Source organism: Rhinopithecus bieti, unplaced genomic scaffold (genome assembly GCF_001698545.2).
Source record: "Rhinopithecus bieti isolate Rb0 unplaced genomic scaffold, ASM169854v2 scaffold_80089, whole genome shotgun sequence".
In the NCBI taxonomy this organism is placed as follows: Eukaryota; Metazoa; Chordata; class Mammalia; order Primates; family Cercopithecidae; genus Rhinopithecus; species Rhinopithecus bieti.
This window is the reverse complement of record NW_016830445.1, coordinates 625294-649709: the sequence shown is the minus strand read 5'-3', so window position 1 is coordinate 649709 and position 24416 is coordinate 625294. Positions and strand designations below refer to the sequence as shown.

The 24416-nt window shown below is 40.8% G+C and overlaps 1 protein-coding gene across 13 annotated transcripts in view; it reads left to right on the top strand.

Annotated features, from left to right (window-relative positions):
- The window catches only part of MAMLD1 (mastermind like domain containing 1), a 151989-nt gene that overhangs the window by 70596 nt on the left and 56977 nt on the right, over positions 1 to 24416 (top strand). For 10 of the 13 annotated variants that reach the window (XM_017865540.1, XM_017865534.1, XM_017865541.1 and 7 more), the window contains one exon: positions 14525 to 14683. The exons of 2 other annotated variants lie outside the window; for them this stretch is intronic. In XM_017865540.1, the coding sequence (XP_017721029.1) occupies positions 14588 to 14683 (96 nt within the window). In that variant the 5' untranslated portion in view covers positions 14525 to 14587. Of the gene's footprint in view, positions 1 to 2732; positions 2759 to 14524; positions 14684 to 24416 lie in introns of those variants that run through there. One more of the 13 variants, XM_017865532.1, reaches the window with a different exon arrangement.

Here is a 24416-nt window from a genome sequence, read left to right as displayed (position 1 = left end):
TCCTCCTCCTCCTCCTCCTCCTCCTCCTCCTCCTCCTTCTTCTTCTTCTCTTCTTCTCCTCCTCCTCCTCTTCTTCTTCTTCTTCTTCTTCATTAACTTTTTTTAAAAAATTTAGGTCCAGTGGTACATGTGTGGGTTTGATATATAGGTAAATTGCATGTCACAAGGGTCTGATGTACAGGTTATTTTGCCACCCACGTAATAAGCATAGTACCTGATAGGTAATTTTTTGATCCTCACCCTCTTCCCACCCTCCACCCTCAAGTAGGCCCCAGTGTCTGTTGTTCCCTTCTTTACGTCCATATGTACTCGATGCTTACCTCTGACTTGTAAGTGAGAACATGCAGTTTTTGGACTTTTGTTCTTTTCACTTAGGATAATGCCCACCAGTTCCATCCATGTTTATGCAAACGACATGATCTCCTTTTTTTTTTTTTTTTTTTTTTTTTTTTTTTTTTTTTTTTTTTTTTTTTTTTTACAGTTGCACGGTATTTCACGGTGTATATATACAACATTTTCTTTATCCAGTCTACTGTTGATGGGCATTTAGGTTGATTCCATGTATATGCCATTGTGAATAGTGCTGTTATGAACACATGCATGCATGTGTCTTTGTGGTAGAATGATTTATACTTCCTAGGGTATATACCCAATAATGGGATGGCTGGATCAAATGTTAATTCTGCTTTGAGTTATTTGAGAAATCACTAAACTGCTTTTGTTCTGTAGATGTCTAGTAGTTCAGTTAGTTATATATATTCCCACTAGTAGTGTATAATTATCCCCTTTCTCCACAACCTCTGTTATTTTTTGATGTTTTAGTAATAGCCATTAAATGTCTGGGGTGAGATGGTATCTCATTGTGATTTTGATTTGCATTTCTCTAATGATTAGTGATGTTGGGCATTTTCTCATATGCTTGTTTGCCACATGTATGACTTCTTTTAAAAAGTATCTGTTCATGTGTTTTGCCACTTTTTAATGGGGTTATTTTTTGCTTGTTGATTTCAGTTCCTTATAGATTCTAGATATTAGACCTTTGTTGGATGCATAGTTTGAGAATATTTTCTCCCATTTTGTAGGGTATTTGTTCACACTGTTGATAGTTTCTTTTGCTGTGCAGAAGTTCCTTAGTTTAAATAGGTGTCATTTGTCAATTTTTGGGTTTTATTGCAATTGCTTTTGGCATCTTTGTCATAAAATCTTTGCCAGAGCCTATATCCAGAATGATATTTCCTAAGTTATCTTCCAGGATTTTTATAGTTTGAAGTATTACATTTAAGTCTTTAAACCTCCTGGACTTGATTTTTCTATATGGTGTAAGGAAGGGGTCAAGTTTCAATCTTCTGCATATGGCTAGCCAGTTATCCCACCACCATTTACTGAATATGGAGTTCTTTCTTCATTACTTATTGTCAACTTTGTTGAAGATCAGATTGTAAGTGTGCAGCATTATTTCTGGGCTCTCTATTCTGTTCCACTGGTCTATGTGCCTGTTATTGTACCAGCATCATGCTGTTGAGGGTACTGTAGCATTGTAATATAGTTTGAAGTTGTATAACGTGATGCCTCCAGCTTTGTTCTTTTTCCTTAGGATTACCTTGACTATTTCAGCTACTTTTAGGTTCCATGTGAATTTTAATTTTTTTTCTAATTCTGTGAAGAATGTCATTGTTAGTTTGATAGGAATAGCACTGAATCTGTAAATTGTTTCAGGCAGTATGGCCATTTTAACAATATTGATTCTATCCATGAGCATGGAATGTTTTTCCATTTGTTTGTGTCATTTCTGACTTATTTGAGCAGTTTATTTTTTAACTCTTCTTGTAGAGATCTTTCACCTCCTTGGTTAGCCATATTCCCAGGAATTTTACTCTTTTTGTAGTTATTGTGAATGAGATTACATCCTTAATTGGCTCTCAGCTTGGATGTTGTTGGTGTATAGGAATGCTACTGATTTTTGAACATTGATTTTGTATTCCAAAACTTTGCTGAAGTTGTTTATCAGATCAGGTAACTTTTAGGCAAGAATATGGCATTTTCTAGGAATAGAATAATATCATCTGCAAATGGATAGTTTCACTTTCTCTTTTCCTATTTGGCTGCCCTTTATGTATTTCTCTTGCCTGATTGCTCCGGATAGGACTTCCAATACTATATTGAATAGGAGTGGTGAGAGACAGCATCCTTGTCTTGTCCCAGTTTTCAAGAGGAATACTTCCAGCTTCTGCCCATTTAGTATGATGTTGGCTGTAGGCTTATCATAGATGGCTCTTATTGTTTTGAAGTATGTCCCTTCAATGCCTGGTTTGTTGAGGGTTTTAACATGAAGGAATATTGAAGTTTATTGAAAGCCTTTTATATCTATTGAGATGATCATGTGGGTTTTGTTTTAGTTCTGTTTATGGGATGAATCACATTTATTGATTCGCATATGTTGAACTGACCTTGCATCACAAGGATAAAGCCTACTTGATCATGATGAATTAGCTTTTTGATGTGCTGCTGGATTTGGTTTGCTAGTATTTTGTTGAAGATTTTTGTGTCTATATTCATCAAGAATATTGGCCATAAGTTTTTCTTTTTTGTTGTGTCTCTGCCAGGTTTTGGTATCAGGATGATGCTGGCCTCACACAATGAGTTATAGAGGAGTCTTTCCTCCACAGAATTTTGGAATGATTTCAGAAGGAATGGTACCAGGAATTACACGTCTGGTGGAATTTGACTGTGAATCCATCTGGTCCTGGGCTTTTTTCTGGTTGGTAGGATTTTTATTACTGATTGTATTTCAGAACTCACTATTGGTCTGTTCAGGGATTCAATTTCTTCCTGGTTCAATCTTGGGACTTGATCATGATGAATTAGCTTTTTGATGTGCTGCTGGATTTGGTTTGCTAGTATTTTGTTGAAGATTTTTGTGTCTATATTCATCAAGAATATTGGCCATAAGTTTTTCTTTTTTGTTGTGTCTCTGCCAGGTTTTGGTATCAGGATGATGCTGGCCTCACACAATGAGTTATAGAGGAGTCTTTCCTCCACAGAATTTTGGAATGATTTCAGAAGGAATGGTACCAGGAATTACACGTCTGGTGGAATTTGACTGTGAATCCATCTGGTCCTGGGCTTTTTTCTGGTTGGTAGGATTTTTATTACTGATTGTATTTCAGAACTCACTATTGGTCTGTTCAGGGATTCAATTTCTTCCTGGTTCAATCTTGGGAGGTTGTATGTTATCAGCAATTTATCCATTTCTTCTAGGTTTACTAGCTTTTGTGCATAGAGGTGTTGGTGTAGTCTCAGAGGATTTTTTGTATTTCTGTTGGGTCAGCGCCTTTTGTCATTTTTGATTATATTTATTTGGATCCTCTCTCTGTTTTTCTTTATTAGTCTAGCTAGTGGTCTATCTTATTAATTCTTTGAAATAACCAACTTCTGGATTTCTCAATCTTTTGTATGTTTTTTCACATCTTTTCCTTCAGTTCAGCTTTGATTTTGGTTATTTCTTGTCTTCTGTTAGTTTTGGGGCTCATTTGCTCTTGTTTTTCTGGTTACTCTACATCTCCTGTCATTGTGACGTTAGATTGTTAATTTAAGATCTTTCTAACTTTTTTTTTTTTTTTTTTGAGACGGAGTCTCGCTCTGTCGCCCAGGCTGGAGTGCAGTGGCCGGATCTCAGCTCACTGCAAGCTCCGCCTCCCGAGTTTACGCCATTCTCCTGCCTCAGCCTCCCGAGTAGCTGGGACTACAGGCGCCCGCCACCTTGCCCGGCTAGTTTTTTTTTTTTTGTATTTTTTAGTAGAGACGGGGTTTCACCATGTTAGCCAGGATGGTCTCGAACTCCTGACCTCGTGATCCGCCCGTCTCGGCCTCCCAAAGTGCTGGGATTACAGGCTTGAGCCACCGCGCCCGGCCCTTTCTAACTTTTTGCTGTGGACACTTAGTGCTATGAAATTCCCTCTTAATATGGCTTTAGCTGTGTCCCAGAGATTCTGGTATGTTGTATCTTTGTTCTCCTTAGTTTCAAATAATTTCTTGATTTCTCCCTTAATTTCATTATTTACTCCCAAGTCATTCAGGAGGACATTGTTTTATTTCCATGTAATTGTATGGTTTTGAGAAATTTTTAGCATTGATTTCTATTTTTATTGCACTGTGATCCAAGAATATGGTTGGTATGATTTCAGTTTTTTTGAATATGCTGAGGATTGTTTTATGTCTGATTGTGTGGTGGATTTTAGAGTATGTGCCATTTGCAGATGAGAGGAATGTATATTCTGTTGTTTTGGGGTGGAGAGTTCTGTAGATATCTGTTAGGTCCATTTGGTCAATTTCTGAGTTCAGGTCCTAAATATCTTTGTTAGTTTTCTGCCTCGATGATCTGTCTAGTACTGCCTGTGGAGAGTTGAAGTCTCCCACTATTATTGTGTGGTTATCTAAGTCTCTTTGGAGGTCCCTAAGAATTTGCTTTATGAATCCGATGCGCCTGTGTTGGGTGCATATGTATTTAGGATAGTTAGGTCTTCTTGTTGAATTGAGCACTTTACCATTATGTAATGCTTTTCTTGTCTTTTCTTATCTTTGTTGGTTTAAAGTCTGTTTTGTCTGAAATAAGAATAGCAACCCCTGGCTGGGCACAGTGGCTCACACCTGTAATCCCAGCACTTTGGAAGGCCAAGGTGGGTGGATCATGAGGTCACAAGTTCAAGACCAGCCTGGCCAAGATGGTGAATCGCTACTAAAAATACAAAAAATTAGCTGGGTATGGTGGCAGACACTTGTAATCCCAGCTACTTGGGAGGTTGAGGCAAAGAATTGCTTGAATCTGGGAGGTGGAGGTTGCAGTGAGCTGAGGTTGTGCCACTTCACTCCAGCCTGGGCAACAGAGTGAGACCTCGTCTCAAAAAAATAAAAGAATAGTAACCCCTGCTTTTTTATGTTTTTTGTTTGCTTGGTAGATTTTTCTCCATCACTTTACTTTGAGCCTATGGGTGCCATTGCATGTGATAATGGTCTCATGAAGACAGCATACCATTGGGTCTCACTTCTTTACCCAACTTGGCACTCTGTGCCTTTCAATTGGGGCATGTAGCCTACTTACATTCAAGGCTAGTATTGATATGTGTGCATTTGATCCTGTCATCATGTTGTTTACTGGTTATTATGCAGGCTGGTTTGTGTAGTTGCTTTATAGTGTCACTGGTCTATGTACTTAAGTGTGCTTTTGCAATGGGTGGTAACAGCCGTTCCTTTCCATATTTAGCACTCCCTTCAGGATCTCTTGTAAGGCAAGTCTGCTGTTAATGAATTTTCTTCACATTTGCTAGTCTGGAAAGGATTCCCTTCACATTTGCTAGTCTGAAAAGGACCTTATTTCTCCTTCACTTATGAAGTTTAATTTGGCTATAAATAAAATTATTGGTTGTAAATTATTTTCTTTAAGAATGCTGAATATAGGCCCCCAATCTTTTCTAGCATTGTAGGGTTTCTGCTGAATGGTCTGCTGTTAGCCTGATGGGGTTCCCTTTGTAGGTGACCTGCCCCTTCTCTCTATCTGCCTTTAACATGTTTTTTGTTTTTTGTTTTTTGTTTTTTTTTCATTTCGATCTTGGAGAATGTGATGACTGTGCATCTTGGGGATGGTCTTCTTGTGTAGTATTTTCAGGGGTTCTCTGTATTTCCTGAATTTGAATGCTGGCCTGTCTAGGTAGATTGGGGAAATTCTTGTGGACAATATCCTGAAATATGTTTTCGAAGTTGTTTGCTTTCTCTCCTTCTCTTTCAGGGATGCCAGTGAGTCATAGATGTGATCTCTTTGCATAATCCTATATTTCTCAGAGGTATTGGTCATTCTTCTTCATTGCTTTTTCTTTATTTTTATCTGAGTTATTTTGAAGAGTAAATCTTCAAGCTCTGAGATTCTTTCTTGAGCTTGGTCAATCCCGCTGTTAATACATCCAGTTGTATCCTGAAATTTGTGAAGTGAGTTTTTCAGCTCTCTCAGATCAGTTTGGCTCTTTCTTAAGATGGCCATTTCGTCTTTCATTTCCTGTATTGTTTTATTGTATTCCTGAGACTCCTTGGATTGGGTTTTGACTTTCTCCTGAATCTTGATGATCATTATTTCTATCCATATTCTGAATTCTATTTCTGTCCTTTCAGCCATTTCAGCCTGGTAAAGAACCATTATGGGGAAGTAGTGTGGTCATTTGAAGGTAACAAGACATTCTGGCTTTTTGAGTTGCCAGAGTTCTTGGCCTAGTTCTTATCTTTGTGGGCTGAAATTCTTTCAGTCTTTGAAGTTGCATTCCTTTGCGTGTTTCTTTTTTTTTTCTTTTTTGATGTCCTTGGGGGACATCAGAGATTGTGATATAAAGTGGGTTCAGTTGGCTGGTTTTGTTTCTGGGAGATTTTAGTGGGGCAAAGCTCAGCTCAGGACTTCTGGGCTGTGTGTTCTAACTCTGGGGAGCTGTTATCAAGTCCTCAGTTTTGTTCTCTGGCCCTTCAAGGTTAGAAACCTGCTGTGCTGATGGGGCTGAGGTGTTCCTGGACTGCTAGTCACGATACTCCAATGGATGGTGCCAGCCAAAGTACTCCATCAGGCAGTAGCAGCAGGATCCATGCTCATTCACATGTGCCAACAGCAGTAGCAGAATGACAGGGTGCACATTCTTTGGTTGGGGTGGGTGCTGACAGGCGCAGGGGTTGCCGGCCTCCATGCAGATGTTCAGTGTCAGCGATGGCAGTGTGGCATGGGGGCAGCTACTTCTTCTTTTTAAAAATGTGTGCAGTTTATTTCATTTTCTTGCTTTGTTGGACTAGCTAGAGCTTCCAGTATTATGTTGAATATGAGTGTCAAGAGCAGATAGCCTTGCCTTGTTGCCACTCTTAGAGGGAAAGCAGTCCGTCTTTAACCATTAAGTGTGATGTTAACTGTAGATTTATTGTAGATATTCTTTATCAAGTTAAGGACATTCTCCTCTATTCCTGGTTTTTATCATGAATGAGTGTTGAATTTTGTTGAAGACTTTTGCTGCATCACATGATAGGATCCTATGATTTTAATTACTTTTTGAGATGATGTAGATTCACATAAAGTTGTAAGAAGTAATACAGATAGATGCTATGTACTCTTCAGCTGTATTCCTCTAATGATAACATGTTGTGAAATGATAATACAATATCACAAATGGGATACTGACATTGATAGTTGAAATGCAGAACTTTTCAATCACCATGGGTATCTCTCATTTTGCTCACATATAGACATATCTACTTCCCTTCCATACCCACTCTCTCCTTAATCCCTGGAAACCACTAATCATTACTACATTTCTATAGTTTTATTATTTTAAGAACGTTATATAAATAGAATAATATAGTATGGAACCTTTGGGATGGTCTTTTTTTTTTCACTTACAATGATTCTCTGCAGATTCATTCAGTTGCTTGTATCAACTGTGTATTTCTTTGTATCGCTGAGTAGTCTTGCATAGTATACATGTACATCATTGAAGCATTACTAAGTTGTTTCCAGTTTTTTACTATTATGAATAATGCTATCACAAACACTTATGTGCAAGTTTTGTGTCAACACAAGTCTTTATTCCTCTGGGATAAATGCCCAGGGGTGCAATTACTGGGTCATATAGTTGCTGGATATTTAGCTTTTAAGGAAACTGCCAAACTGTTTTCCAATGTGGCCGTACCATTTTACATTCCCACCAGCAATGTTATGAGTGATTCAGTTTCTCCACATTCTTACCAGCATTTGGTGTTGTCACTATATTTTTACAAAGATGAAATTCACATAACAGTCTAGTGGTATTTGGTACATTCACAATGTTATGCAACCATCAGCTCTATCTAATTTTTAAACATTTGCATCACCCTAAAATATAACCTCATATTCATTAGGCAGTTAGTCCTCATTCTTCCCCTCCGCTCAGTCCATGGCAACCACCAATCTGCTTTCTGTCTCTATGGATTTACCTATTCCAGACATTTTATATAAATGGAATCATACAATATGTAACCTATTGTGATTGGCTTCTTTCAGCTAGCTTAATGTTTTCAAGGTTGATTCATGTTTCAGCATGTTATCAGTACTTTGTTCCCTTTATGGCTGAATAATATTCCACCATGTGGATATACCAAAATTTTGTTTATCCATTTATCAATTAATGTACATTTGGTATGTTTCCACTTTTGATGCTGCTAAGAACATTTGAACAAAGGTATTTGTTTGAATCCTTATTTTCAATTCCTTTGGGTATATACCTGCGAGTGGAATTGTGGGGTCAAATGGTAATTCTATGTTTAACTTTTCGAGAAACCGCCAAACTGTTTTTGATAACAGGCACAACATTTTAAATTCCCACCAGCAAAGTATGAGGGTTCCAATTTCTTCACCTTCTCACCAACACTTGTTATTTTCCTTTTTTAAAATTATGGACATTCTAGTGGGTGGAAAGTGATATGCTGTGGTTTTGGTTGTCATTTTTCTGATGACTAATAATGTTGAACATCATTCCATATGCTTGTTCGCCATTTATATATCTTCTTTGGGAATGTATCTATTCAAGTCCTTTGCCTGTTTTTTTATTGTGTTGTCTTTTTTATTGTCGCATGATAGGTGTTATGTGTATATTCTAGATACTAGGTTTTAATTAGCCATATTATTTGCAAATGTTTTCTCCCATTCTGTAGGTCTTTTCATTTCTTGATAACATCCTTTGATGTCCAAAAGTTTTTATGAAGTCCAATTTATCTATTTTGTTGTTGTTGTTCATGTTCTTAGTGTCATAGTTAAAGTTCCATTGCGAAATTCAAGGTCATGAAGATTTACTTCTACGTTTTCTTCTAAGAGTTTTACAGTTTTAACTCCTATGTTTAGGTTGTTGATCAATTTTGAGCTGAATTTTGTATATGATATGAGGTAGGAGTCCAACTTCATTGTTTTCTATGTGGAAATCCAGTTGTCACACTGCAGTTGTTGAAGACTATTCTTTGCCCCATTGAGTGGTGTTGGCACCCTTGTTGAAAATCAATTGGCCATAGATTTATGGGTTTATGGGCCGGGCACGGTGGCTCACGCCTGTAATCCCAGCACTTTGGGAGGCTGAGGCGAGCGAATCACTTGAGGTCAGGAGTTCCAGACCAACCCAGCCAATGTGGCAAAACCCCATCTCTACCAAAAATACAAAAATTAGCTGGACGTGGTGTAATCTCGGCTACCTGGGCACCTGTAATCCCAGCTACCCAGGAAGCTGAGGCAGGAGAATCGCTTGACCTGGGAGGTAGAGGTTGCAGTGAACTGAGATCGCACCACTTAGCTCCAGCCTGGGCGACAGAGCAAGACTCCGTCTAAAAAAAAAATATATGAATTTATTTCTGAATTCTCAAGTCTATTCCATTGGTCTATATGTCTATACTTATACCAGTGGTAAATTGTTTTGATTACTATTGCTTCATGGTAAGTCTTAAAATCAGGATGTGAGTCTTCTCGTTTTTCAATATTGTTTTGAGGTGATCAAATGATTTTCAGTCTTTGCCTGTTAACATAGCATATTATGGCAATATGGTGGTATGTATGATTAACATGGATTGACTTTTGCATATTGAACTACCCTTGCGCACCAAGAATAAACTCAACTTGATCATGGTATATAAATCTTTTTTTATAAATTGCTGAAACTTCCTTAAGGATTTTTGTTTCTATATTCATGGGAAATATTGGTCTGCAGGTTTTTTTTGTTTTCTTGCTTGTACAGTGTTTGTCTCTGCTGTCAAGGTAATACAATCAGTTGGGAGGTGTTCCTTCTTCTCTTTTCTGTAGGATATTATGTAGAATTGGTGCTAATTCTTCTTTAAACAACTAATATAATTCTTTAGTGAGGTCATCTGGGCTTAAAGTTTTCATTTCAGATTTTTAAATTATGAATTTGATTTCTTTCATAATTATATAGCCATTCAGATTATTTCATATTGGGTAAATTTCGGCAGTTTGCGCTTTTATAATGATTGGTCCATTTCATCTAAGTTTTCAGATTTGTATGTGTATACATAGTAGTAGTCCCTTATTATCCTTTTCATGTCTGCAGTCTATAGTAGTATCTCCCTTTCATTCAGAGTATTGATAATTTGCATCTTCCCTTTTTCCTTTGTCAGTCTTGCTAGAGATTTGTACATTTTATTAATTGTATTAAGGAACTAGATTTGTATTGGGTTTCTCTATTGTTTTTCTCTCTTTAATATTATTATGTTTATTGATACAAATATTTGTACATCTTTATGCAGTACATATAATATTGTGTTAAATGCATAGACTGTGAAAGTATCAAGTTAGGGTACTTGGGGTGTCCATTGTCGCTAATATTTATCATTTCTATGTGTTGGGAACATTGCAAGTCCTCTCTTCTAGCTATTTTGAAATATGCAATACATTGTTGTTAGCTCTAGTCACCATATACTCTGCTACCAAACTGCTTTCAGTATTATTGATTTTGATTATTAACTCTGCTATCAAACTGCTTTCAGTATTATTGATTTTGATTATTATTTTCTTCCTTCTGCTTGCTTTGGGTTTATTTTATTCTTATTCTTGTAGGTTCCTTAAGTGGAAGCTTAGATTATTAATTTTAGATTTTCCCTCATTTCTAACACAAAAATTTAGTTTTATACGTTATCATCTCAGCACAGCTTTACCTGTGTCCCACAAATTTTGGTACATTGTATTTTCACTTTCATTCAGTTCAGTGTAGTTTTTATTTCTTTTAAGACCTCATTAACCCATGAATTTGTTTTAAAGCATGCTTTTTAATTTCTAAGTGTTTGTAGATTTTCATGTTGTCTCTCTGTTATTGTTTTCCAATTTGATTCTATCATAAAGAAAACATCATTTATTACTTGAATTCTTTTATTATTTTGCAGATTGTTTTATGACTGAAAATTTGTCTATATTGGTATATATTTCTTGGGTGTTTGAAGTAATGTAAATTATATTCTTTTCGGGTGGAGCAATCTATACGTTTTATTTAGGCCTTATTGAAACCTGTCATTGGGCTCTTCTACATCTTGCTGATTTTCTCTGTAGTTGTTCTATCAGTTGTTGAGAGAGGGTGTTGAAGTCCCCATCTATAAATGTGAATTTTTCTATTTCTCCATTCAGTTCTAAAAACGTTTGCTTCCTGTATTTGCAGGTCCTCTTTTTAAAGCATACACATTTAGGAGTACTATGTCTTATTGGTGGATTGACACTCTCAGCGTTATGTAATGTCCCTATCTGTCCCTGGTATTTTATTTTATTATTTTTTTTTGCTCTGAAGTCTACTTTATCTGATATCACTAGAGCCACCTCTGTTACTTTTTAAAATTAGTATTTGCATGGTATGTTTTTTTCCATCATTTTACTTTCAGCCTTTCTAAATCATTATATCTGAGGCGAGCATCTTGCAACAGCATATCATTGGATCATGTTATCTTCTTTGCCACTTTCTTTTAATTGGTATGTTAAGACCATTTTCATTTATTGTATTTATTGATAAATTAGTGCTTAGTTCTGCCAATTTATTTTTGTTTTCTGTTTGTTCTCTGGCTTTTGTTTTCTATTTTCTTTTTTCTGACATCCTATGGGTTACTCGAACAATGTTTAGAATTCCATTTGTTTCGTATATAGCATTTTTGAATCTATCTTTTTGTATAGTATTTTAAGGAATCACTCTAGGTATTACATTATATATATACCTAACTTATAGTAATCTACTGGTGTCAACATTTTGCCAGTTTCAGTGTAGAAACCCTACCTCTCCTTTCACCCCTTTACTCTCCTCTATTTATAATGTAATTGTGTTAAATATTCCTTCCACATACTCTTACAGACGCATCAGACAATGTTATAATTCATGCTTTAACCTTCAAACATAATTTGGAAAACTCAAGAGGAGAAGGAAAGTCCGTTATATTTACCCATAATTTTTTCTCTTTCCATTGGTCTTTATTCCTTTCTAATGTTTAATATTCTTTCTTTCATCATTCCTTTTCTGCTTAGAGAATTTTCTTTAGATATTCTCTTAGTAGAGGCATGTTGTTGACTAATTTTGTTAGTGTCTCTTGATCTGAGAATGTCTTGATCTCCCTTTCATGTCTGAAGTGTATTTTCACTGAGTATAGGGTTCTGGGTTGACAGTTCTCTTTATTCAGCACTTGAAAAATATTATACTACTTCCTTCTGGAATCCATGGTTTATGACCAAAATTTCACTCTCATTCAAATTATTTTTCTTCTATAGGTAAGGTATCATTTCTCTTTCACTGCATTCAAGGCTTTTCTCTTCATATTTCAGAAATTTCGTTATTACAGGTCTTGGAGTGGATTTCTTTGTATTTATACTGTTTGAGGTTCACTCAGCTTCTTTAATTTCCAGATTATGTCTTTTGCCTCAAATTTTATGGGGAGTTATTCGCATTATTTCTTTTAATAGTTTTTTTTTTTTTTTTTTTTTTTTTTTTTGCGTCTCATTTTCTCTTTCTCATCTCCTTCTGGAACTCCAGTGACAAGTGACATGAAAGTTGGATCTTTTGTTTGTAATCCTACATGTCCTTGAGTCTATGTTTATTTTTTTTCCAGGATATCTTCTCTCTGTTGTTCAGATTGGTCATTTCTATTGTTCTATCTTAATTCCTTCCTCTGTTCTTACCATTCTCTTCTTAATTCGATTCACTGAATTTATTTCCATTATTGTATTTTTCATTTCTAAAATTTCCATTTGGTTCTTTTTTATATGTTCTATTTCTCTGCTGAGAATTCTGATTACTTTGCTGAGACTTTCTGTTTTTTTTTCATTTGCTTCCAAGCATGGTTGTAATTGGTGGTTGAAGCACTTTAATGATTACTGCTTTAAAATCCTTGTCAGGGAATTCTGACGTCTGTGTCATCTTACTGTTGGCATCTGACGATAATATTTTCCATTCTGTTTGATATCTTACTGGTTCTTGGTATGACAAGTGCTTTGCTACTGAAACTTGGGCAGTTTGAATATTGCATTATAAGACTGGATCTTATTTAAATTTTCTGTTTTAGCTGACTTCCCCTGACACTGCTCTGGCAGGGAAGGGGGGGCACCATCTTATTCTTCATTGACATCAGGGAGGGCAGAGCTACTCATTACTCCTGGGCAGTGGTGAGGATTCCAACTCCCCACTAGGCTTTTTCTGATACTACTCTAGTGGGGATGGGGAAGGGCACCTCATTACTGCTATGTGGGAGTGGAGTCTAGGCTCCTCATTTGGCTTTTGTTGATGGAATATAATGGGACTGCATTTTCTTCTATGGTGTTTGGCTGGAGTAGAGCAGTCATTGTCTAAGAGTTTTCCGTCTTGCTAGGCTACCTCTTTCCTGGTCTTTTGGCTAGAAAGAGCAGGCTTTTGTTGGGGCTTCTTTGTTAGTGCCCATTGGCATTCTGGGTTTCTGGCTTCTTCAGCTCCAAGTCTGGTATATATGAGGCAAAAGCAAAATCCAGAGAACTCGTCATTGCATCATTGCTCAGGTCCCAAGGTCCCTAACCAGTATACTTTTTTCTTTCTACCTTTTAATGTCTTATTTTGTTTGTTTTATATATAATGTCCAGAGGTTTTAGTGATACTCAGTGAGAGAATGGGGAAAAGTACTTCTCCATCTTTCCAGAGGCAGAGGTTTGGACATTGAGATTTTAGAGCCTGATGCTGTACTGCCAATATGGCAGTTTATGGGAAGGTTTATGGGAAGTAGAACTGTCCTTATATATTAGTGTCTTAGCGGAGCTCTTATTTCATGTTTACATCATGAAAAACGAAAAGAAATGAAACTTTACCTGGGTTTGCATATGTCTGCTTATCTGTCATGGAGAAGCAGCCATGATCATAGCCTGCTCAGTCAGTTTCCTGTAAATCAGTGCACCAGGGTTTCATGAGCCCCTTTCAATATCCATTGTTCCCTTCCTGTGTCTGTCAGGCTTTGAACTGTTAGCTCACTTGGCTGTATCCTAACAGTGCCACAGTTGGTCGCTGCTTCTTCTATGAACCGTAAGACTTACTCTAGTGGAACTGAAGAGGCCCTAAGCCATCACTTAATTTAGCCACAATGTTTTCATATAAAGAAATTGCATCTCATAGAACAGAGGAAGCTTTCCCTGGATCCCACTGCATATCACAGAAAAGCAAATCCAGACCTAGGACCCAGATACCATGCCTGTAGGCCCAGTGTTGTTTTAGTCACATGAAGCTGCTCTTCCATCCACCCCTCTGCCTTCCAGTGAACTTTGTTCTTTCCTCTGGTCAAGGACTGTCATTTTATCCCAGCCATCTGTCTCATAGAAATGCCTCTCATCCTTGGGGGTTGGGGTGCTCAATGAGGGTGGTGGGTGGGACGAAGGGAAAAGGAATGTGGCTGACTCCACACAAACCTGTCTCCAGAGTGAAAGTCTGTGATTCACGGGGTCAATGGTCTCATCTTCATATCTGAAAGACAGTGTACTTTTTGTCTCCCTAAGCCCTGTGTCTAGGTCGTTTGGGAAACGCCTTGGAGAGTCAAGAATAAAATTGCAGGTCAAACAATGGATGACTGGAAAAGTCGGCTTGTAATCAAGAGCATGCTTCCCCATTTCGCCATGGTGGGAAATCGTCAGGAGCCCAGAAAGCTCCAGGAATCGGTCAGACAATGGGCCATGGTGGGAGGGGGGTGTTGAATGCTTCTAATCTTAAACTTGAATGTAAGATGTGTTGTTGAAATTTTCTGTGCAAACTTGGTGGCAGGGATCCAACTCAAAATATAAAGAACTCAAATGTGATCTGGAAGAGATCTAGGAAATGAGCTGATCCCACCCCTTGTGGGTTTCTAGAAGAGCTGGAAATACAATCTAAGGCTCCATATGGGCTCCCAGTCTAGTAGTGATCACTGCATTGCACTCTTTCAATAAGAAAAATGAGGAAGGCTGAGGAGAGGGAAGACGAGCTTACTTTTTCTCTTAATAGAAGCCAGTCAGAATGGCAAGCACTAGATATATTGCATGAGCTTCCTAGTATGACTGAGAACAAAAAGCTAGTGAGTAGGGCACAGAGAGGACTTCCCGTTCAACTTTCTGGCCCTGTTGTCCTTTTAAAAATTCATCTGACACACTTCTACTTTCCTCTCTGGGAGCTCAGACATCATCCAAGTGTTCTGAAACTCAGGATTAGGGATTCCAGTGGTAGTTCTAGGAGCGGGAAGATGATAGAAGGGACTATGAGAGCCATTGACTAGTTTAATTTGACAATAAAAGGCGGCAACGCTACCAATCTACCAAGATTAGCTCTGTTAGCAGGAATTGCAGCAAACACAATAGCTATTATCTCAGGGTATTAGGGCCACAGAGGAGTGGCTTGCTTAATCTCTGAAATTAATAGAGCAGAGAGGAAATGGCTCTTATAGAGCCGTGGGTCGGCTTCCTTCCTTTTCATAGAACTGGAAGCCCTGGGCTCTGAGGTAATGCCATTTCACATAACTAGAGGGCCTGTCTTCTCCAATTCCCAGGGCAATCCACTTTCAGCAAGTCAGCTTTCCATTTATTTTAGAATTGTGATATGTGCACAGATGTGGAAGGAGGCGATTGAAATCTTGTTTTCTCTTTGTTTCCTCATTGTCAACCACCAACAGTGTATTGAGAATGTGCTATCAAGTTGAGCATGTAGACATTTACGAAACTGTTTACTGCAGTCCCCAGTTCTCACAGAGATTGCAATCAGGTGGGATGGCAGAGATAGAGACATTACTTGACCAGTAGCCTGTCCAAATTTCCAGGCCTTAGGCCTCTTCTAGAAAGAAATCTCTAACCTCCACTGTAATTACCCTTTATATTTCATGCTTCTCTTTTATGATCAACAATTGAGTCAGTAAAGGAAAACCTAATAATGCTCCCAGAGCCCATGATCAGTTTTAGCATGACTTTAAATTTCTCTTTTGTTTCCCACTTGTTTCCATTCACTTGGGCCAAACTGTAGGAGAAAGGGTTGATGCACTATGGATGCAGGGGTCCTCTTCCCCTTCTCCCCAACTCCGCCAACACTCTCAAAAAGTGTGACCAGTAAGTAACTGCTTTGGTTTTGATCAGTGCACAGTTGAATGCACAGATTCCAGTGGGGGCTGTCCTTAGAATAGGTCCTTGGAGTGGCCATCTGTGCATTTACTCTGGAGAAGTTGTCATTGCTTACCTCATTTCCGGGCTTGGCTTCTCTTTGCAGATGGCCTTTAGAGCCCTTTGTAAGCTTTGCCAAAAATTCACATTCATTGCTCTAGAGTCACACTTTGGACTTGATCAAGATCAGCCCTCTGCCTCCTCTATGCCACACCTCATTCTCTGAAAGAGTTCTCTGTTGGGTTCTGAGTGGCTTGACTCTTTCTAAAACTTCAAGCTGTCCCAGACCAAGAATTCACCCCAGTTGAGGAGATCAAAGAATTTTAAAAATTTGTCTCAGGCTCCAAAAGCAACTCTCTCAGATGGTCTTCTTCACAGTTGAAACAGCATTGGATGACACTGAGAGAGCCCACTCCTTTGGCTGGACATGACAGGTGCTGCTGTACGGTATCCTTGTAGTCTCAGAAAGGTACCCAGTGCTAATATGAAACTGCTGCACACACAGAGAATCTCAGCATCTGGGTGCTTGTGGACTGAGGTTAACCAAATAAAAACAGTATGGCCTGTGAGTCCGCCAAGAAACCTGCTGTCCAAACAAGGTACTATAAGGCCTGGAAGGTGAGTGGCCGAAGTAGGTCCTTTGCAAGAGCTTGGCTTGCATTTCCAGGGTGTAGCCTTAGCTGGATCTCAGATGTTTCCCTTGTTTGCTCTCCTTCTGACACTTCATAACAGCCAGGGATGACACCCTGAACCCTAGTCCCAAGAAACCCTGTGCATCTGGAAGCATATTTCTTGCACCACTCTCCCTCATCCTGAAAGCATCGCTAAGAGAGATTTGCTTCAGGCATTCAGCTTGACTGGTTCTCTTGTTCTTTCCCAGAAAACAAACAAACAAACAAACAAACAAAAAACGTGTTTCAAATCAATCTTAAAATAAACTGATACCAGTCCCAGAGGAGAGTTCTCTTTAAGCAGTCCTTGAATTTACATGGAAATAATTGTGAGCTCCCTTGAAGGAAAACGCGCATCTCACGTAGCAGTTGTTTTTGGCCTAAGACTAGGGCTCAGAACACCAGGGTTTTAGTCTTGCAGCTACTCCTCACTAGCTATGGGGCTTTGTCCATCCTTTGCCCTCCCTGAGAACAAAGTTCAAATGAACCAAAAGTAAGAATAACCACCTTTAATTCGGCATTGACTAGGTGCTAGGCACTTTACTAAGCATTCGTGGGGCATTATCTCCTGTAATCCTCATGATAACGCTGGGAAGAAGAAGCTATTATTATCTCCAGGAAACCGAGACTCAGAGAGGTTAAGCAATTTGACCAAAGTCACAGATATAAGAAAGTGACAAGCTCAGAGACCAGTGTCATCACCACTATACTCTAATGCATATTGAAAACTACAAAACGCTGAATACATATCAGGCGGGGCCATCACCGTAAGAAATCTCAGTAATGCAAGTACCTTTTCAGCATCTATTCATTCATTTAATAGTGTGACTGCTTAATGACTCTGGCGATCTGGGGAACAGAAGAGTTTGACTTTTTGAACATTTGAGACTCAGTGTGCTTGTCACATGCCATCTCTGTCTCAGTCTACACCTCACCGTAAGTGGCAAAGTTTCCTCCAGCTCCGAGCAGGCACCTATTCCCTTCATAAGGCAGCTCCTAGACAAAACGGGGGTGTGAAGGACATGAAATGTTCAGTTGGAGGAGGAAGGAGACACAGTGCTCTTTGCACATCTTCTGTGTTCAGCCATTTAATGTTAAGAAGCGATTCACTCTACAGATTACAATGGGATGCCGTGCCCAGTATTTCTTCTGAGCTTCCCAACCAGTCAATGGTTGGGCAGGGTTGGGGGATTATTATTATTCTCCTTCTTTATGGATAAAGAGAATAAAGTCTGAGAAATTTAGTGACTTTCAGAAGGATGGCCATCCAGAAGGTGGGGCGCTACATCAAGGGTCCTCATTTGGATGGCCCCAAGTGCAGTGTGCTTTCAGTCTACAATATGACGAAAACAACCCCTCAGCCCACATCTTTCTCACCTTTAAATGCAAGTGGGGCTGAAGAAGGGGGAGAGAGGAGCCCTCAGTGTAACAGGGTATGTGGACATTTGGATGGCTACAAAAGTACTGGCCCCTTCTATCGGTCATTTTCTTTAGACCGGTGACCTTAGGCATGCCCAGTAGGAGGAGCTCTAGTCACCTCCTCCCTTGGTGTGTATGTGATGGGGTTCGAGATTTGTGCCCATCAGCTTTGGAGGCATATACTTCTTGCAAAAAAAAAGTGCTGGACTCAGGAAGGAGACCTCAGACTTGATCCAAGGTTGGAGCAAGCTCTTTGTGAGACTTTGAGCAGGTTTCTTTCTGCTTGAGGTCAAAGGGCATGGGTATGAGCTCTAAGGGCTTGTCTATCTCTGGCCTCCTGCTACGTTTCCAGGGTCCCTTCTCTGTGCCCAGCCCTGTGCTATATCTTGAGCCCCAGGAATTCATAGTCTAGGGGCAAATTATTCCCAGGCTTCCTCCACTGGGAACAAATCTATCTTACTCTGTAGTTCTTGATGAAAGCTGGAGGCAAGTGGTTGAGCGTCTTTCTTGTGCAAGGTACTTTGTGCACATTAGCTTATTTGCTTCTGTGTCACAGAGATTGATATTTCCACTTCCCCAGGGTGGAGACTGAGACTCAGAAAGGATGGAGACTTTCCCAATGTCACACAGGCAGGAAGTTGTAAATTCAGATCTCAAACTCAGGTGCCCTGCCGCCAAAGCTCTTCCTACACTGATGCTTTCCACTCCCAGATTAGAAGCTCAGGTATCTCCAGGGCCTTCTGCAGGCCAGGCACTGTTCTCATTGCCTTTCATTCCAGTGGCAGAGACAGCCCATAAACAGGTAAAGAGTAGAAGCATATTTACTTCATTCTGGTAGCTCTCTGGGACCTTCTGACTGACCAGCGTTGTCCACTGCCAAGCCTGGCAGAAAGCTAGGCTGCTTTAAAACCCCAGGCAGGGGCAGTCAGCTGGGAGCAGAGTGAGTTGTCGAAACAGCTCCCTTAGAAGCCTCAAGAGAAAACCCAGATTCAGAGGTTTGAGTCTTTGCCAGCATCCCCTACTTCATGCAGGCTGAAGGCACGGCACAGGTGCAAATCTGGCCCCAAGAGAAGGGAGCTCGTGTGTATGGGCCCCCTTCCAAGACCCAGGTGATCCCAGGGGCCAGTTAATCTAGAGGCAACTGTCCCTGCCACTTACTGAGCACTTGCATGAGCCTCTGGGCCTCAGTCTCCACATCAGTAAAGTAGGGTTAATAACTCTGCTGTTTGCCTGCATCAGGGCTTCTGGGATGGTGATGAACAAGGTATGGTTGTGCACGTGTTCCAAACCACACAGGGCATGGTCCTAAACCACACACTGCCGTGAGCACTTTTTTTTAATGATCAGAGGTTGGCATTGGCTCAGAGGATTTTTGCCGTCAGAAGGGTAATGGGAAATGTGTGTCCTGACCCCTGAGGATCCCACAGTCTCATCAGCAGCTCCACTGCGCTGAGGAGACCTGAATCTGTAATGTAGCTGTGAGCATTCTGGGTCAAGGGCTGCAGTGTGTATGTGCCTTTCTACTTTGGGGATCCTCCCTGTGGAGCACGTAGCTGTTCGCTCCCTTTGCTCCCTCCTCCTTCTCCTGCAGTAAGGGCTCTTTCCTGTTCCAGACACCCAACTGGGGCGAGAAGCCAGGCGGAGGCTTTGCCTTCACACAGACCTTTTTTGCAAGAACTGAGCACTGCTCAGCTTGCAGGACACCACTGGGCTTGGCATCTGGATCCTGCCTAGGTAGCCTGGCTCGGCAAACCAGTGACCTGCAAATCACAGTGTCTTTGAAGGGAGGGTGTTGGTTAGGGGAGTTCCATTTTTCAGCTGGCTTATGCAGGCACCTGGGAGCATGACACTGCCTATTTCTGAACTTTTAGGAGCCCATGCTGGCCTCAACTGCATTCCTGCCTAGCTCTTTCCCACAGTTTCCTTGACATAAGGCCCAAGGTAACAGGTTTCTGTAGGTGGAACTGCCCCAGGAAGGAGAAGGATGCTGTTGAACTCCAGGACAGAGTTGAGGCTCAAAAGTGTGCACATTTCTAGGGAGTATGCAGACCCGGGGGCCAGCCCTGTGGGTGTGGGCCTGGGGTTCCTCAAACTCTGGGCTGGCCTGTGTAGGCTGAGGCCTCTTGCTTTTACTGAGAATCCACAGCTGGAAAGCCCAGTGTTTCTTTTTTTACAGATAGATATTTGGGTTATAAGCTACCCCTGGGGTGCTGCATTCCAGACTTCTGGGGAGGAGGGACATGAGCTTCTAAGATTTGGGCAACAAATTTTGATTTCCGCAGTTGATATAGAATAATTTGTTGGAAACCTTCCTCCTCCCCTTTTGCTTTTCCTTTCCCTCCCCTTCCTTCCTGCCTTTCCCTTCTCCTCCTCGTCTCCCTCCTCCCTTCTCACCAGATCTCCAACCGTTAAATTCCAAAGTTAGAAAGGCAAGCATCAGCCACAGCGAAGTGGATTTGACCACTGGGCACTCAAACCCAAGGCCCAGGCATGTCTCTGTTGTCATTGCCTCCCTCTCTCTTGCTCCGGGCCTCCTCAGCACAGGCCTGTCTTTGTCTGCCTCCCTCCAGTGCTGTAGGTTTCCATCACCCTCTTGAGTCCCCATCCAGAGGCAGGGCTGGCATAGGTACTCGCTTGTTCAATCACTGCCCTGACCCTGAGAGCTCCTGCTTCTATGTCCCTGGAGCTGTGGCTCAGTAGATGGCATATAGTAAATGCTCAATAAGATGCAGCTGCTGTTCATCTTGGCCAGAAGTCCCTTAGAAATCGTGTAGGCCACCCACATTGCTAGACACAAGAGAAGGCCAGTGTCATACAGAGGGGAAGGGGTGCATCTAAAAGTCGTTGTCTCTAGGCCTTATATAGGAAATGGGAAGAGAACAGAGTTATTTGCAGAGTACCATTTTCTCCAGTGGTTCATTCACATCTGCAGATGCCAGCTGAGCCCTGTCACGAGGCTTTGGGGTTACCAAGATGAATAGGAAACTACCTGGCCTTCAGAGAGTTACGTGATGGAGGTGGGAAATGCATAGACCTAACATGGCAGCCTCAAGGTTGGCCATAGCACCTAGGATGGGGATGGAAGGGGTAGAAGGTGAGACTATTATCATAGAGATCCTTGAGGGCCTGAGGGTGGAGGGTATGCTTTAATCCAGTAGCCCATACAAATTGTTCAACAATGTACAAGACTATAACGGCGAGACCCAAGGGAATTCTGGAGGGGATGATGTTTCTCTCCTCTCGTTGGAAGCTTCGAAGCACCTGAGAACAGGTGCACAATGAGAAGTTAAACAACTTTTGGAACTGCTGGATCACTTGCACAGTTTAGAAATGGTCATCTTACTTGCACTATGGAAGAAATCTTTATGTTTTTCTGCTCCAGAAAGGTTGCCCACCCACTCTCCTATGAACAATGGGCCTACATGGCCCCCTGCAGTGTGAGGAGGGCAACTTGGAAAGAACTTATTTCCTTCCAAGAAGATGCTCAGTTCATGCTCTAGGTCAGAGGTCGGCAAACTACAGCCTGTGAGCTAAATCCAGCCCACAGGCTGTTTTGTAAATAAACTTTTATTAGCACACAGTTACACCCAGTCATTAACATATTGTCTACTACACAGGGCTTCAACAGAGACCACATGGCCTGCAAAGCCTAAGATATTTACTACCTGGGCTATCACAGAAGAAGTTTGCCAACACTTGGTCTGTATCACTGGGCATTTGGTTCATTTGTTTACCCTAATAAATGGTACCCATTTCAGGTAGAATTACAGGCCCTCATGCGGCCACGTGTTTAGCTTCCCCTCCTGTGCCAAAGCTGACCCCAACTCCACACTCCCAGTTCCACCCTTCTCAAAAGTTTTTGCCCCTAAAACTGTCCCTTTTCCTTCCATTTCTCCTTCCATCAGCATCCAGAGAGGTCTTTTTCAAAGAGATGAAGCCAATCCTTCCTCCGCTTAAGCCCCCCGATGGCTTCCCTACAAACAAAATACAATCCAACCCACTTCCCATAGCCTACAAGACCCTCTGCAAACTCACGACTACTTCCCTAATGCATTGTGTGACAGGCACACTGGCTGCCTGCCCGTCACTGGAACAGTCCAAAAGCCGCACCCTAGAACCTTCCCACTTGCTGCCCTCCTGCCTGGAGTGCTCTGCCCCAAGTCCTTCTCCTGGCCTGCTCGGAGCCACCAGCCATTCTATCACATCACTATTTTTTTATATCACATCACTAATTTTTCAGTCTTTGAAAGAATACTGCACATACTCTTATCTTGTTCTTGTTGTTCACTTATCGTTTGTCCCACTAGAATTCCAGCTCCTTCTCTCTGGTTCCCCACTTCTTTCCCTGGCCTGTGCTCATTCTCATGGAGGTGTCTGTTCTGGGCCCCCTAGGCAGCCCTGCCTGCCCTTTACTGTCGGATGCCTTCATCTCTGTAGGGTAGGGGAGCCCAGTGCCACTCCGTAGGTGCTTCTTTTCCTATAATAAGCTTCAGGCCCTAAAGTTGTCTAGCATTAGGGCTGCCCATGTGATGCTGTCAGCAAAGCTAAACATTTTCTTGCCTCTTTTCCTCCCTCAAGTCAAGCCCTTAGAATTTAAAACAATGAACTTGGCCTACATAAAATACCTCCAGGAAGTCAGTCCTCAAACACCAACTCCCAACATCTGCTTTCTGAATATATGGCTTCAAACAGCTAAGTGTACAGTATCTAACTGCTGTCCATCCTTTTGTTTTTTTTTAGCCACATGACATCTAAGGAACTTAGAAAATGCCTTGCCCTTTCCTGTAGTTAAATTTGAAATAAAATTACTTTATTGGCAGCATATTAACAAACAAAATCTCCTGTGTTTTCCCGGTAATTCAGTTTCAGTTTTCCAGGTAAGAAAAGATAATTATGAATGACTATGAGGAGACAGACTGTTTTGAGGTTTCCGTGAATAACACATTCAGAGTGAACCTTCTTCCTCTGTCCCAGTCAGTGGTGTGCTGATGACAGAGTGGTACAACCAGAATGAAATATACTGTGGGAACTCACCCTGATCCCAACACCCTCATCAACACCATCACCACCATCACTATTGCTACCAGCACCACCACCACTACCCTCACTTACAGCACCACGACCTCCACCACCACTACCCTCACCTTCACTACCACCACCACCCTTTAAATCAACACCATTACCACCATCACCATTGCTACCACCATCCCACCATCCTAGTTGCCACCACCACATCCACCACCATTACCACCACCACCATCGTCACTACCACCATTACCTCCGTTGTTACTACCTCCATCACCTCTACCATTACCATGATTACTATCACCATTCCTTCTATTACCACCACCCTACCACTTCTCTGTCTCTATCTCTCTCATGTACATGCACATGGTTATATGACACTTTTCATGATGCAATCATAGACACTGTCCACATGCAGTAAAATAAGTACATGTTTTTAAATTGTCAGTATTTTCAATATAGAACCTACTCTTGTTGCTATGTGCTTTGGGACTGTGGAACATCAACATGTGTTTATGGCCAAAATTGAATTAGTATTCATAAGAAAGGGCTATATCTCTAAATGCGCACTTTTATAAAAGATAAGTTTGCATGAGGGACCTTTCACTTCATAAAAGGATATACTGAGGATTTCCTTTCAGTGACAAATTTTTGCTGCATTTTATTATGATTTGGTTTACAAAAGTTAGCCTTTCACACAGCTGTTCAGGAGCGCAGCCAATGACTAAAGGCAGATCTGCCTTGAATAGCAAATGCTGCTGAGTAAACCATGTTACAGGCTATTTTAGGACCACAAAGAATGTGTTTGCATTTTCAAGAGTAGAAAGAGAGATCATATTTATTTGGTATCTACACTATGCCACTTGCTATGCTAATTACATTTCTAAGTTCATGTAATCCTTAAAAGAAATTTATGAAGGCTTTACTTTCCCCATTTTGTAGGTAAGAAAACAGGCTCATGGAGGGAAAAATGACTTACCCAAGGTGACCATCAATTAGAGACAAGGTTTAAACAGACCATGAGGGCTCAGGGCCTACCTCAAGCCCTCTAATCACCCTACACTGCTAAGTTCTTCTATCAGAATTTGTCATGCAGAAGGTCTTCTTCTTCTTCCTCTTCCTCCTCCTCCTCCTCCTTCTCCTCCTCCTCCTCTCCT